This window comes from Mesoplodon bidens, assembly GCF_964165515.1.
Source record: "Mesoplodon bidens genome assembly, chromosome: 12".
Taxonomy (NCBI): Eukaryota; Metazoa; Chordata; class Mammalia; order Artiodactyla; family Ziphiidae; genus Mesoplodon; species Mesoplodon bidens.
In genome coordinates, this window is record NC_138168.1 from 78,248,184 (window position 1) to 78,263,377 (window position 15,194).

General features: G+C 36.7%; 2 protein-coding genes across 6 annotated transcripts in view; one reads left to right on the forward strand and one right to left on the reverse strand.

Annotated features, from left to right (window-relative positions):
* PCMT1 (protein-L-isoaspartate (D-aspartate) O-methyltransferase) overlaps positions 1-15,194 on the forward strand; it is a 47,736-nt gene that overhangs the window by 27,649 nt on the left and 4,893 nt on the right. For 3 of the 4 annotated variants that reach the window (XM_081251147.1, XM_081251148.1, XM_081251149.1), the window contains exons 4-7: positions 1,804-1,908; positions 4,277-4,397; positions 6,139-6,224; positions 10,493-10,662. In XM_081251147.1, coding sequence (XP_081107273.1) covers positions 1,804-1,908; positions 4,277-4,397; positions 6,139-6,224; positions 10,493-10,662 — 482 coding nt within the window. Of the gene's footprint in view, positions 1-1,803; positions 1,909-4,276; positions 4,398-6,138; positions 6,225-10,492; positions 10,710-15,194 lie in introns of all 4 variants that reach the window. The other variant, XM_081251150.1, reaches the window with a different exon arrangement.
* LRP11 (LDL receptor related protein 11) overlaps positions 6,237-15,194 on the reverse strand; it is a 63,178-nt gene continuing 54,220 nt past the window's right edge. The window contains exons 7-9 of one of the 2 annotated variants that reach the window (XR_014017221.1): positions 14,719-14,813; positions 9,166-9,298; positions 6,237-8,628 (exon numbers count right to left, since the gene is read on the reverse strand). Coding sequence is in view for 1 of the 2 variants with exons in the window: in XM_081251146.1 (XP_081107272.1) it covers positions 14,788-14,813 (26 nt within the window). In the remaining variant the exon portion in view is untranslated. Of the gene's footprint in view, positions 8,629-9,165; positions 9,299-10,668; positions 14,814-15,194 lie in introns of those variants that run through there. The other variant, XM_081251146.1, reaches the window with a different exon arrangement.

Sequence of the window (15,194 nt, forward strand, 5' to 3'; positions counted from 1 at the left end):
ATATATATATATATATATATATATATATATTCCTTTTTTATGAACTCTTTAGGAGTAATTTGTAGGCAGAATACTGTTTACCTTTAAAAATAGGACATTCACTTAAATAACCGTAGTGCAGTTGTCCAAATCAGGAAATTAACATTGATTAAACACTTAGCCAATTTACAGACCTTATTTAGATTTCATCAGTTGTTCTAGTAATGTCCTTTATAGGAAAAGAAAGTTGCAGATCAGGAGTTTCATTCAATTGCCTTGTTTTTTTAATCTGGAACAATCCCTCAGTCTTTTCTTTTATGGTCTTGAAAATGTTTATGAACGTTATAGGCCAGTTATTTTATAGAACGCCTCTCAATTTAGGTTTGTCTGATGTTTCTTCTTGATTAGATATTAGTTATGCATTTTTGCCTGGAATATCCCAGAACTGATGTATTTTAGCAGATGTCATGTGATGTCAGAGTGTCCCCTTATTGGTGATATTAACTTTAATCATCTGACTGAGGTCGTGTCAATCAGGTTTCTCCACCAAGAAACTTCTGAACTCCATTGTAAAGTTACTACTTTTCCCTTTTGTAATTAATAAGTATCTGGGGCAAACACTTTGAGAGTATGTAAATATCTTGTTACTCATCAAATGATAATACACTAGTTTTAGCATCCATTTGTGATTTTTGCCTCAATCAGTTATTACTGAAATGGTTGCCAAATGGCAATTTTCTAAGTTCATCATTTCATCTATATTTAAAAACAGTTGAGAACAGTCTCTCCTTATTCTCCATTTATGTGTATGTAGAAGGATGTATTTACTTACTGTCACTATGGATTCATGGATATGTATTTTTGTCAACCAAGATCTGATAGTGAATGTGCTTATTGCTACTGGATCTGATGATTTTTAATAATTAATATACCAGGCATTTAAGGACAGCTTTTGAGATAACATTTATTAATTCTAACCTCATATTTTGGAAAAGCACTAAAATGTAAGTTTATAAAGAGGATGGAGTAGAGAAGGCTTTATTTCTTGGTTTAGTCCAAAGCATAACCAACATGAATTTATTTGATTTGTCATTTATATATACGGTAAACAAAAATATATATCCTTTGGCTCCCTTAATTCCACTTGTAGGAATTTGTCCTATAGATATACTTTATAAGATTATTAAAAAGGTTATTACATTATCTTACAGGTACACCTTTTAAGGTTATTTTATCTCTTTTGTTATAGAAGATTGAAGCTAACTTAAATATCTCTCATCAGGTATATTTATTACTACAATACATTCATACAAAAATATACTCTTCAGCCTTAAAAAAGAGTGAACACACTGTTTAAATAGTGATAAGGGAGCTCCTTCAAGATATAATAAATTTATAAATGCATATATATTTGCTTATATATGCATAAAGTGAATATGTTTGGAAGAAATCACTAGAAACTGGTAACATTGGTTGCCTTTAGGGAGTGAGACTGGGGACAGGGGTGAGATGCAGACTTTTCACTGTAAATCTTTTTGTAGCTTTTGACTTTGAATTAATTAAATTAAAAAAATTTGCACACTGGAGATCTAAAATTACTGAACACTTCATCTAAAACACAAGAATTTTAATCAAACAAGAATTTTCTTATACGTAATTCCTGTGTAGATATAAGTATATAATATGTTATGTTTTCATTGTTTTGGTAGATGACAATAGTAGAAAAATTGGTGACAAGTTAGCAACTTTATTTGTATGCCAAGGTATATATACTTTATAGAGTTTTGAAAAAAAATGAATACTTGCTTTGTTTTCTTTTGGCAGCATGCATATGCACTAGAACTTCTATTTGATCAATTGCATGAAGGAGCTAAAGCTCTTGATGTAGGATCTGGAAGTGGAATCCTTACTGCATGTTTTGCACGTATGGTAAGAGCTTTATTTACCATTCTGGCCCCAACAGAAGCATATTATATGATTTGGCTGTGTATTTTTTTCACTAGCAGTTTTTGAAGGTTTTCTATGTTCCTTTTTAAATTCTATTAAGGGGGCTTCCCTGGTGGCGCAGTGGTCGAGAATCTGCCTGCCAATGCAGGGGACACGGGTTCGAGCCCTGGTCTGGGAAGATCCCACGTGCCGCGGAGCAACTAAGCCCGCGAGCCACAACTACTGAGCCTGTGCGTCTGGAGCCTGTGCTCCACAACAAGAGAGGCCGCCATAGTGAGAGGCCCGCGCACCGCGATGAAGAGTGGCCCCCGCTTGCCACAAGTAGAGAAAGCCCTCGCACAGAAACGAAGACCCAACACAGCCAAAAATAAATAAATAAATAAATAAATTTAAATTCTATTAAGATAGCAGTTAGAATATGTGTCACCTAGGACTTCTTGTTGTTGTTGTTGAAGTGACAGAACGTTCAGTCAAAGTGGCAGAACTTGAAGGGAATTTATTTGGTTTATGTAATGGAAAAGTCTAGAGGTATATCTGACTTCTTGTAGGGCTGGATTCAGGAGAAGGTCAAATGTTGTTCTGGACAATGGGTTTCTCTCTGGTTCTTGGTTTGACTTTGCTTTCCTCCACATGTTGGCCTCATTTTCCGATATGCTCTTCTCTGTGATCACAAAGTGGCAACCAGTAGCCAAACTTCAATCTTCCAAGTACTCTTCTGGCAGAACAGAATACAGCCTGATTTCCAAACACTCCTACAGATTTATTGGGATCGAAGGAGAGCTTTTTTTACATGAAGAAAAATGCTCTTATAAAAATGCGGTTTTTGTTATACTTAAGGTTTTTATCATCAGAGGCTTATCTGGTAAATGACTATCCAGAGTATAAGTCTGGAGGCCCACTCAAGCACCTTGAAGTAAAGGTTTATCTGTGTTCAAATAATCAAATCGGGTTGATTATGAAAAATCTTGTACCTGTAGGCCAGCTTGGAAGGGTATGGTTCAGTTCAGTTAGGATTTATGGATCCTTTAGGACTAGAATCCATTTAACTTGCTATGCATATATAACTGGCAGACTACTGGAATATAAGCTCCAGAGAGGTGGGAATTTTGTCTGATTTTTTTTCATTGATGTAGCCTAAGCATCCAGAACAGTGCCAGGCACACAATAAGGATTCAGATATTTCTTTTCAGTTGTTTGACTTGTTTTGTACAAGTTAAACCCTCACTAATGGGATGTAACTAAATGCTAGAAATGGTATTTAATTAATGACTTGTTCTCTATACTTGACGTGTTTATGGTTTCAGAGGCATAATCATTTTTTAAAATATCATTAGATTTCTGAGTTATCTTTTTGAGAATGATACTAATCAGTGTTTTTCACACATTTACCATGTGTTAGTCTGTGTTCTCAGTGCTTTTCCTGTATTCTCTTATTTACTCCTCACATGATTTATGAGGTATGTACCCCCTTCCTCCTCATTTTTCAGTTGAGGAACCTGATTGATGGAATAACTTGTCAGGGTTATATAGTTGTAAGTAAGTGGTGAAACCTAGATGTGAACACAGGTGGTCTGACTTCAGAGTCTTTATTGTGTTAAATTTATTTTACAATTAATATTTATACTTGGGGCCTTATGTATTTTTTTTTTTTTTTTTTTTTTTTTTTTTTGCGGTACGCGGGCCTCTCACTGTTGTGGCCTCTCCCATTGCGGAGCACAGGCTCCGGACGCGCAGCCTCAGCGGCCACAGCTCACGGGCCCAGCCGCTCCACGGCATGTGGGATCTTCCCGGACCGGGGCACGAACCCACGTCCCCTGCATCAGCAGGCGGACCCTCAACCACTGCGCCACCAGGGAAGCCCGGCCTTATGTATTTTTATATTTCCCACATGTGGCAGTAGAATCAGGTATAGAAGTCCCTATACAAAAATTTTTTATGTAACATTTTAATATTTAAAGTCACACTTTTAAGTGGAATTTAAATAAAAATGGTTGCACTAATAAGTACCTTTTAATATTGGTAGCTAAGTCCCACTTCAAGATCCTGGATTTAAAAATTAGAAATTGAAGAAAGCTATCATTTTTCTTAGTATTACAAGTTTTTGTAATTTATTCTAGCTTCTTAATTACTGAAGTATCATTATTCATTTAAGGGTTATAGTTGAGAACGTTGTATTTGCCCAATAATTTATAATAAACTGAGTGTTTAACAATCTAATTGGAGGCTTAAGCTGTTTATTTGTCCTGATTTCTCATTGCAGAATATGACTTTGGATAAAGAAATACTTTAATGCCGCCTTAGAAAAATAAACTTAGACCAGTGAACTACTGAATTATTCTTTCACTTCCAGGTTGGACCTAGTGGAAAAGTCATAGGAATTGACCACATTAAAGAGCTAGTAGACGACTCAATAAATAATGTCAGAAAGGATGATCCAATGCTTTTGTCTTCAGGGAGAGTGCAGCTGGTTGGTAAGTATCAGAAAACTTTAAAAATTTCCTCTCTGGAGAATTTTTATTTTCAGAAAAATCCCATGCAAGCTAAATAATACTCAGAGCTAATTATTGCATTTTTTTTTAACATTCACTTTTAAGTACTAAGCAAGAAAAAGCAACTACTCTAAAATGTTACACTGGTTCTACCTTGACCATGGGTGACGTGACTTAACTAGTTCAGGAAATGCCATGTTGAGTTCTTTCTTCATTGCTTTTTAAGAAGTAGTATCAAAGTAACAAGTGTCGAATATAAAAAATTTAAACAGTGCAGAGATGTGTAAGATAAAAAAGAAAGCCCCTCTTTTTCCTCCTGAAGTTTTTTAGACATATAAATGTACATATGAATAAACTGCACACACACATGGTTTTTAAATTGACTTATACTCCACATATTGTCCTTTAGGTTGCTTTTTTCCATTCAGCAGTATGCATGGACACATTTCCATGTGAGCATATTTTATATTGTGAAAAATAACAGACATCAAAATATGCATAAAACATAAATGTGAAGCTTAACAAACACCTGTTTAATCACCACACTGATCAAGAAATGGAACATTATTAGTACCTGGAAAGTTCTCTGCTTGCTTTTTCCTCACCATGACTACCTCCCTTTTCCCTAGTGGTATTATTACTTTTATGCATTTACTACCTAACTGCATTTCCATAAACGATGTTTAATTTAATCTTGAACTTCAGCTAAATGGAACCATACAGTATATATTCTATGACGAATGACTTCTTTTATTCATTATTATGTCTGTAAGATTCATCCTTCTTTTTGCATATAGTTCATTTTTATTGCTGTATAGCATTCTATTGTAGGAACATTACCAGAATTTGTTTATTAATGCTACTCTAGATGGATATTTTGGGTTGTTTCTGATTTGGAGATATATTCACAATGTACGTAAGCCCAGATGCTTATATACACTCATCATACAAGCACTCATTTCTGTAGGTGTGTTGTTACAGTTCATAGAGTGACCAAAGCTACTGCAAAAACTGTTTTTTGAAGTGACTGAACCAACTTACATTCCCAACAGTAATGTATCAGGGTTCCTGTTGCTTCACATCTCTGCCAGTACTTGGTATTATTAGATTTTTCTTTTTGCCCACTTAATGTATGGCAGTATCTCTGTGATTTTAATTTTGTATTTTCCTATTAATCAGTGAGGTTGAACACTATTTAATACATTTGGCCATTTGGATTTCCTCTTTTGTGAAATGCCTATTCAGATATTGAGTTACTTATATTTTTCTTTGATTTGTAGGACTTCTATAGACTAGCCCTGTGTCTAGTTGTACATATTATCAATCTCTTCTCCCACTCTGTGAATTGCCTTTTCACTCTCATACTGTACTTTTTTGATAAATAGAAATTCTTAATTTTAATGTAGTCAGACTTACCAATTTTTTTCTAGTGCTTTTTGTATCCTGTTTAAGGCACTCTGAAATCATGAAGATATGTCCTTATATTAGTTCTCAGAAGCACTATCATTTTAACTTTTCACATTTAGACCTTTGATCTTTGTGAAGTTCATTTTTGTGTATGTATGAGGTAGGGGTCCAAGTATCTATTTTTTCTTTGAATATCCAGTTGTCCCAGCATCTTTTATCTAAAAATCTATCCTTTCCCCACTTTAAATCTCCTATAATTCTTCACACTGCGTAGTTCTATCTGAACAGATTTTTAAAGCATTTTTTTTTCTTTCAGTGGGGGATGGAAGAATGGGATATGCTGAAGAAGCCCCTTATGATGCTATTCATGTAGGAGCTGCAGCCCCAGTTGTGCCCCAGGCAGTGAGTTGGTTTTTTTCTGTGTGTGTTGCTTTATTCAACTAAAGCTCTTAAAAATTTATAGGAAATGACTTCTATTGATGTTCAAAATATCATCTGTGTTACGTTGTGCTTTTTTTTTCTTTTTGGTTGATAATTATGCTCAACTTTTTTTAAATTGAAACGCTGTGCATTTTAGTTGCAGTTAGTAGGCAGTTTTTTCATATGCAGACAGTTGTATAAATGACAGCCCCAGCTCATGGCTGTCTTATTTAAAGCACTATTTGATTCGGCTAAGAACTAGTACACCGGTAGAATTGGGACAGTCCCTCTGGAGTTCATGATCTGATAATCACTTGGTGTATTGTTAAATACCAGAATGTGCAAGACTATGTCAGGTGCATGGGTAAGATCAGGAAGTATTTGTCATACATTTATCCTCACAAACCTTATGTTCTAGAAGAGCTGTGTCATACATGTATCAGCATATGATAGATATTGAAGGGAAAACAAAATATGTACTGTAGGAGTTCAAGGGAGGGAGAGTATGTTGCATAGAATAGTCAAGGAGACTTCTTATAGGAATGGAATTTGAACTGAATCTTAAAGAATAGTAGGATTTGCATAGTTGCAGTGAGAGGGAAGGATATTCCAGTAGTATATATTACACAGTCAAGGAAATATTTAAGTACAAAATTGAGTTTTAGTTTTTGTAAGACTCTGATAAACTTCTGTCAGCCCAAATATTCCTTGGCTTAGGTTTCTATTACATGTGACTTTTTCATAGTTCTTGACTAGATGGCAAGGGGCTAAAAGTGACAGCGTCTCCTCTGCGCAGTCTCATGTACTCCCCAGCCTGCAAGTGGTTTTTTTGTGTTTGTTTACACAGTTATGAGAAGCTGAAAGTTAGGGGATTTGTTCTGGTCACTGACTTGTTATTCATTGGCTGAGTGACCTTAGGAAAATCAGCTATGTTCTCTGGCCCTGTTATCTGTTTGAAAAAAAGACCAAACCAGTGGTTTTAACATATTTTAATTGAAGTATTAACTTCAATTAAAAGAAAGGTGTACAAGTCATAAATGAATAACGTAATGAATTTTCATGTAGGATGAAAATTGATCAGTAGGTTTTTTAACTTTTTGAACTTTTTTTTTTTTTTTAAATATTGGCAGCCTAGTAGGAACAACTAAAATCTGAAACAGAACTGTGTTTATTTATTATTTTTTTTATTTTTTGTTTTTTCATTTTTTCTCAGAACTGTGTTTAAATGAAAGGTCTTGGGTACAGGGCTCATCTGCCCTACTAAGACCCTAAGATGATCCCGAAAGGTATTTCTGGCTTTAGCTCAGAATGAATTTGAACATTTGTAGTAGCACTTGGAAGTATTATTGGTTGGGGGGGGGGCTCTTTACATCTGATTAAATTTGAAGATAGGCATGCTGAAGGGGCTTTCCAGTTTTAAGAGAATAAAGATATTTATGCCTCCTTTGGATATCACCCCAAAACAACTAGATAAACAAGAAACGGAAACACGAACTCCATATTCAGTTATCTAGGAGATTATACCTGCAATCCTGAACTCTACAGTGTGTGAAGACAGAAAGCAGTTGGAGTAATAACTGACCTAGAAGGGTGAAGGAAGTTGAACCGAAGAGACTGCAGAGAGGGGTATCAATGCAGAAGCAGTTTGCTCTGCAGAACTCAGAAAAAGCTTAGAAATTGGAGGCATCAGGACCTTGGAAACCAGAGATAACGCTTTGGCCTGAAAAGAGGGGCTACTGCTTGAAATTCTTTATGAGGAACAGTTAGCCCTAAGCCCTAAGAAAATTTCTGAGAACTGAAAGACATAATTCTATAGTTTGAAAAGATCTTTTGAGTGCCTAGTACCATGAATTAAAAAAAAAAAAAAAAAAAAAAAGAGCCACAATATCACCATGAAATTTCAGAATGTTACAGATAAAGAGAATATTCCAAAAGTTTCCAGAAAAACAAAATAGATAAACCGTTTAAGGGTCAGTAATCAGAAAGGCATCAGTCTATAGAAAAGCAACATTAGAATGAACAAGTCAGAGGCAAACCATCACAATTCTGAATTGAAAATGATTTCCAATCTTGAATTCTGTACCCACACATGTCACTAAATACATAGAATAAAGATAATTTTAGATTTGCCAATCTCAATCTCTGTCTTTAAAAATATTCCACATACTGTTTCACAGAATACTTCTGGAGGAATTGCTTTAATTATATCATCAAAAAATGAGGGAGAAAAAAAAAAGGTAGGACATCTTGTTCAAGAGAGAGGTGGTAAGAGTTCCCAGGATTCCAGGATTATGGCAAAGGAAGTCCCAGTATGAACGCTATGCAGCAGGCCTGGAGAATAACCAGTCCAGATTTCGAGTAGAGGAGGAAGGTACTAGAAGCGAGCCTACCAAAAAAGAAAAAAGAGCAGTTAAAAAAAAAAAAAAGGAAGGCACTAATTAGATAGATTTGACTGCATGAAAATTTCATTAAGAAGCTGGGAGGGTACCAAGATTTAGAAACAGGTACAAAGAAAATTAAGGGAATGAAAAAAGAAAAACCTTCAGTTTTTAACTGTTGGGAAAACAGCTATTATATAAGAAAGGAAACAATCATTGTGTACCTCTTGGCTCAGCTGCAAATTACATTTACACAGTCATAACTGAAAATGGTTTTAATAAAAAATTATGATAGTGGTTGGATTGGGGGAAAGGAGCAGATACAGTTGGCCCTCTGTATCTGAGGGTTCCACATTCAAGGATTCAACCAATCATGGATCGAAAATACTCAGAAAAAAAAATTCCAGAAAGTTCCAAAAAGCAAAACTTGAATTTGTCACACCTGGTAACTATTTACATGGTATTCGCATTGTATTAGGTATAATAAGTAATCTAGAGATGATTTAAAGTATATGGGATATATATGTTATATGCAAATATTATACCATTTTATATAAGGAACTTGAGTATCTGCGGATTTTGGTATCAGAGGTAAGGTCCTGGAACCAATCCCCCTTGGATACCGAGGGACAGCTGTTTATGTATGAGAGCTTAGTCCTCATCTTATTTCCACATAATCTGAAATAAAAAAGGAAATATTATACAGCATGGTAACTATAGTTACTAGTACTATACCATATAATTGAAAGTTGCTAAGAGAGTAAACCTTAAAAGTTCTCATCACAAGAAAAAAGAATTGTAACTGTGTGTGATAATGGATGTTAATTAAACTTACTGTGGTGATCATTTCACATTATATACACATATATATATATCAAATCTTTATGTTGTACACCTAAAACTAATACAATATTTATATGCCAATTATATTTCAGTTAAAAAAATAAAAGACCTGCTTTAGAAGTAAGCACTACAAAAGAAGACAGCTAAAAGGATTTAAAATGAGTGGATTTAGGGAGCAAGACTGGAGTAGTGGGAAGAAGTCTGCCATTTTTTCATTAAAAACCTTGACATTTAGAAAACTTTAAAGGGAAAAAATAAGGTAGACTTGCTGACAACAAAAATTTTGTTTAAGGACACTCTTCCTTGGAATAATACTATCCAAAGTAAGGTTTCTTCCTTACTGTTTTTGATCAGTGGTCATCTGTCAGGCTACATTCAAATTGTGACATACGATTTAAAATTTTTCTGACTAGAGGGGCTTTCACTGAGTAGTTTTGGTTCTTCACTGAAAGAGCGTTCTCGTCCTGATGCTGCAGAGACTCCAGCCCCACCTTCCTTCGTCATGTCATATGGTGCCAGTAATCCTAAGTTCAGTCATAAAACCAAGGTTCCCTTATTTTTGGTTCAGTGATGCCTTAAATTCTTAGATAGGATAAGTATTCCTTGCTGATTTTCTACACTTCCCCTCCTCTCCTCCAAACTATAAAGATTCAAAATAGGCATACAGGAATTGAAATTTCCTGTTTTGCCTTTGGCCTTCCCAAGAGGATAGGCGTACATTATGTAGTTCAACTCAAACATTTCGAGCGTTGCAGTTGTACCAGGTACTGTGTTAGATGCTAAGGGCACAGAGGTGAATAAGACACAGTCCCTGTCGTCAGAGCATTTGTACTGTAGTAGGAAGGTCAGCAGGTAAATGAGTGAGTGGGTAACTGAGTAACAAGCTTAACAGTGGAAGTATGTATGTACTAAATAAAGTACATTTCTGCTTTCTGCCCATGGACACTGAAAGTTGTGTATAGTGATGTAAAATGACTATTAACATAAAATCTATATCTTGGTGTATATGTGCTCTTCTTTTTCTTTTAGCTAATAGACCAGTTAAAGCCTGGTGGAAGATTGATATTGCCAGTTGGTCCTGCAGGTGGAAACCAGATGTTGGAGCAGTATGACAAGCTACAAGATGGCAGTGTCAAAATGAAACCTCTGATGGGAGTGATATACGTGCCTTTAACAGATAAAGAAAAGCAGTGGTCCAGGTGGAAGTGATTTTATCTTCTGCTCTTTCTTCTTCCACACATGCAAGGTGAAAGGGTGTGGATTTTAAGAGATTAGACTACAAGAGCCGCTTTTTCGGTTGTCACCTTTGTGCTGCTCCATTTTAACATGAGAAATTCACTACATTAAAAATGTAGAAAAGTTTTGCATGGTCTGTCCTTTGGATTTCGCTCATCTTTGGGAAAGGGGGGTGAGACTTGGTTGGCACAAAGGTGTTTTTCTTTTTAAAGAGGCTTTCAGCCACACTTTCTAAGATTCTTTTAGTATCAGCCACTCTGTTTCTATATTTGCAACTCGTTTTTATAGCTGCTGTACGGTCATGGAAACAAAGGCTGTCATCTGAAGAGACGGGGTCATCATTTCCTGCCCCAGTTCATCTCTATTATACCATTGTTGTAAAGAGAAAGAAGGGAAAAGATACCCTTGTCCCAGTTTTCGAGGGTGTCAGGATCCCAGAGAGGACATTCTCCCTCTCAGCTCGATTTCTCTCTTTCAATCAGGCTCATAGACGTCTGACAACCTGTGCCTGTTTTACATTCCACTCTTGTTTCCGAACCACTCTAAGGAAGAAACTCACCATTTTATAGAACAGGCTGGCCAATTTTTAAGCTACTCTAAGTTCCCGGGGAGGGGAGGGGATTCTGTAAGTGAGTGCCCAGGTCTCACACACCTTCCCAAAGGGCCGGCAGCACGTAGCATAATCTTCAGTACAGCATGGCTCATTTTAACACCCACTTTTGTTTCTGTGTCTCAGCATAATCTGGATCTTTCGTTTGAAGCCAAGATTTCTCTTTTCCTCTCTTCCTTCTTTCCCTTCCCACTCTCTCCAGTGGGAGGGAGTGAGATCAGTAAGTAAGAGTGACATTAGCCAAGTCTACTTGGAATTAAATGCCGGAATAAGAAAGGCCTTACCGTCTCCTTGTTTTAGAATCTACTTTTATTGGACAGAGGTACTTATTTTAAGATGATTCTTAATAAGTAAATTGGTGATTATAGGTTTAATAGCCCTCTCAGTTTTATTTTCTGGAAAGAGGAAAGGCACCTTTTGAATGAATGGTAATGGCAAAAGTGGTAGTGAATCTAACTCAGTTTGTTCAAAACTGAGTTTTACTTCTGACTAATTTTGATTGGCCATTTCTGGGATACCTTACTAGGAATTGCATTTTAATTCTTCACCTAATGTAGTTATAGCTATTTTCTTTGAATTCTAACTGGAGCACAGGCACTCCTTTAAAACAAAAAAAAGTTTTAAAAAGCTATCAGTCTTGTCAGTTAGAATCAGATATAGTTACGAAGTTCATTTTGCTTCTAGTCTGGTTATATAACTACATAATTGTATGATTGCTGCTGTATAAAAGGGGCAAACATATCACTGAAATTACTGAAATTTGGTATCAAGTAAGAGTTCAGATTTTCATTAATAAGTTTAAAATTTCTCCTTTTATATACATTATTAGTACCATAATTTAATGATGAAGGAATTACAAAAAGGATTTTTGTTTTTATAACCAGAGGCGGACTTAGCTTGAAGCTAATGAAACTTAAGCTTCAGGGCCCTCACTTGCTTTGGGTCCTTCATGGCTTTATACCAAATTTTATATGCATAGTCTTATTTTTAGTCTACTTTTTTTTTTCCTTCATAAAGACGTTCCCCCCTTACCCAATTATATAAGCTTCAGGCTTCCACACACCTGCATTTTACCCTTGATAAGACTAAACTATTTGTATTAAATTTAGAGTAATTTTAAAATCTATGGACAATTGTTCAACCATTTACCAAATATTTAAATATATATATACACTTGGTTTTCTTTTTGGCCTTCAACTTTTTAAAACATTGAGCAATTTTACATGTATGCATCATTGGAAACTTTTCTCTAGTGGTACTAGGAGGACTTTGTAATTTTTTTCTATTGCAAATTTTCTGTTTGTTCAAACCCATTTTCCTATATCCAAAGATGTAGTTCTAATTACAGAGATAATCAGTTACTTAGTTGTAAATCATGAAGTTTAAAGAATATAAAGGTAGAACAAAATCTGGAAACGAAATTGGAAAAAAACAACTGCCACATTAAAAAACAAATTTGTACCGAAAGAAATTACTAGAAAATAGGATGTTTGAAAGGGTAAAACATCAACGGTTAACTTAGCAGGGGACACGGGTTCGAGCCCTGGTCCAGGAAGATCCCACATGCTGCAGAGCAACTAAGCCCGTGTGCCGCAACTACTGAGCCTGCGTGCTACGTTCTGCGTGCCTAGAGCCTGGACACCACATCGAAGAGGAGCCCCCACTCGCCGCAACTAGAGAAAGCCCGCGAGCTGCAATGAAGACCCAATGCAGCCAAATAAATAAAATTAAAAAAAAAAATCTTAAGAGACCCTAATCTGCTATTTCTGTTTGTGTTCATAAACTATCAGTCAAGGTCACAGGCAGGAAACAGAAAGTGTGCTCAGCTAGGATTTTGAAGTGATTTTAATGAAGGGACTATTCAAAGAAATACGGGAAAGGTTATGGGAACCAGTAAAGAATGTGACCTACCCAGGGACCAGGGGTTCCCAGGGTGATAGTAGGAAGCTATTACCACTCTAGACCTAAAGGTAAGGAAACAATTTTACTAGAACCCAGTGAGAGCAGGGACAGCAGAAGCGGGGGCGGGGTGTGGTCCCTGACAGGAGCTGTAGTGATAGAGGGAAGCAGCTACTCCCACGTCTATGAATCACCTCAGTTTTCTCTCCTCTCGCCCTCTTCTCTCTGCCAGGGCATCGTATGGGGCAGACTTAACTGGGAGAGAGGAGGAGGCCCTGTGCCAGATGTAGTCTGAAGTCAGCTCTCACCACCTTTTTCCTTCCCCTTTCCTCCCATGCAGCAAATTCCTCTGCTGCTTTTTATTTTTTTAATATTTATTTATTTTATTTATTTATTTTTGGCTGCGTTGGGTGTTCGTTGCTGCGTGCTGGCTTTCTCCAGTTGCGGTGAGCGGGGGCTACTCTTCATTGTGGTGCGTGAGCTTCTCACTGCGGTGGCTTCTCTTGTTGCAGTGCACTGGCTCTAGGCACAAGGGCTTCAGTGGTTGGGGCACGTGGGCTCAGTAGTTGTGGCTCGTGGGCTCTGGAGCGCAGGCTCAGTAGTTGTGGTGCACGGGCTTAGTTGTTCTGCGGCATGTGGGATCTTCCCGGACCAGGGATCAAACCTGTGTCCCCTGCATTGGCAGGTGGATACTTAACCACTGCACCACCATGGAAGTCCCCGTCTGCTGCTTTTTAAATTTAGGTGTGGAATAGATTTGAGAGGACATCTAGCTTTTGTGTGCCCTGTTTCTATCCCCGTCAGGCTAATCTATGCTTAAACTGTCCTAGACAGGAAAAAAAAGAAAAAAGCCTTTATTTTAAATTGCCTTTGGAAAAGCAACATCTAATACTTTTCTTTGGCAATTTGTTCTGTTGTTAAATTTGTTAAATATTTTTCAGTGTGAGGACCTTCTTAATACATCATTAATTCAACAAGTGTTTGCGTGCCCACTACGTAGGCACTGCTTTAGGGCCAGGAATACACAGCTGTGAATTTGAAACTGACCATTCTCGTGGAACTTAGAGTCAAGTAGAGGATCCCCCCAAAAAATCCAAAGACAAGACAAACAGGCAATTAGAGTGTGGTGTGTTGGCTCTGCCTTGAGGGCGGTAGGGAGCGATTGTTTAAGCCAGGCAGTGAAGCAGTCAGAATTCCATTTCAGAAAGATAATTCTGGCAGTGGGGTAGAGAGTAGATTGGAAAGGGACAAAACTAGGGTCAGAAATAGGAGGTACCTGTAGCAAGTCAGGGGTACGGTGATGGTGTCCTGAATTAAGGCAGTGGTGGTAAGGATAGAATGTGGTTAAAAAGGGTTGCCTACATTTTCTCATCTCACATGGGAATTATGTAAAAAGCTCCCTAGTCAGTTTCTTGCCAGGCTAGATGATTTCTCTTCTTTCAGAATTTCTTCAGGATTAATTCAAGAACTCATCCTAGTGCTTTGTTACGAACATTCTCTTGTTTCTCACCAGCTTTCCGTCCTTCTCGAACTGAGGCGTCCAGAGCTAGTTGGAGTGCTCTGTGAGAGTGAGATCCAATCATTTCTCGGAAGGTGTGATAGAAACTAGATGGAAAAAAAAAGAGAGAGAACTTAGTGGGCATGCTGAATTCTAGTGCCAAATAAAGCCCCAAACTTGAATGTAGACTTTTGTCCCCTTATACTTGGAAAAATGTTCCTTGCAATTTTGGTGGATTAATAAAAGGAGAGAGAATGTCAGAGAGATAGGCTATAGACTTAGAATCTGTGGTATTATGTTCAAGACTATGGATATGTAATAGTTGTATTAGTTGCTTTGTAAACTTAATGATTTTTAAATTTGTATTTTATTTTATACAAGTATATTTATTTTATATATCTAGAAATCAACATTTTGTTAATCTTCTGGTAAGTTTTATTTTATTTTTGTTTTTAATAGCCACAAGAGTCAGAGGAATAAGTCCATCT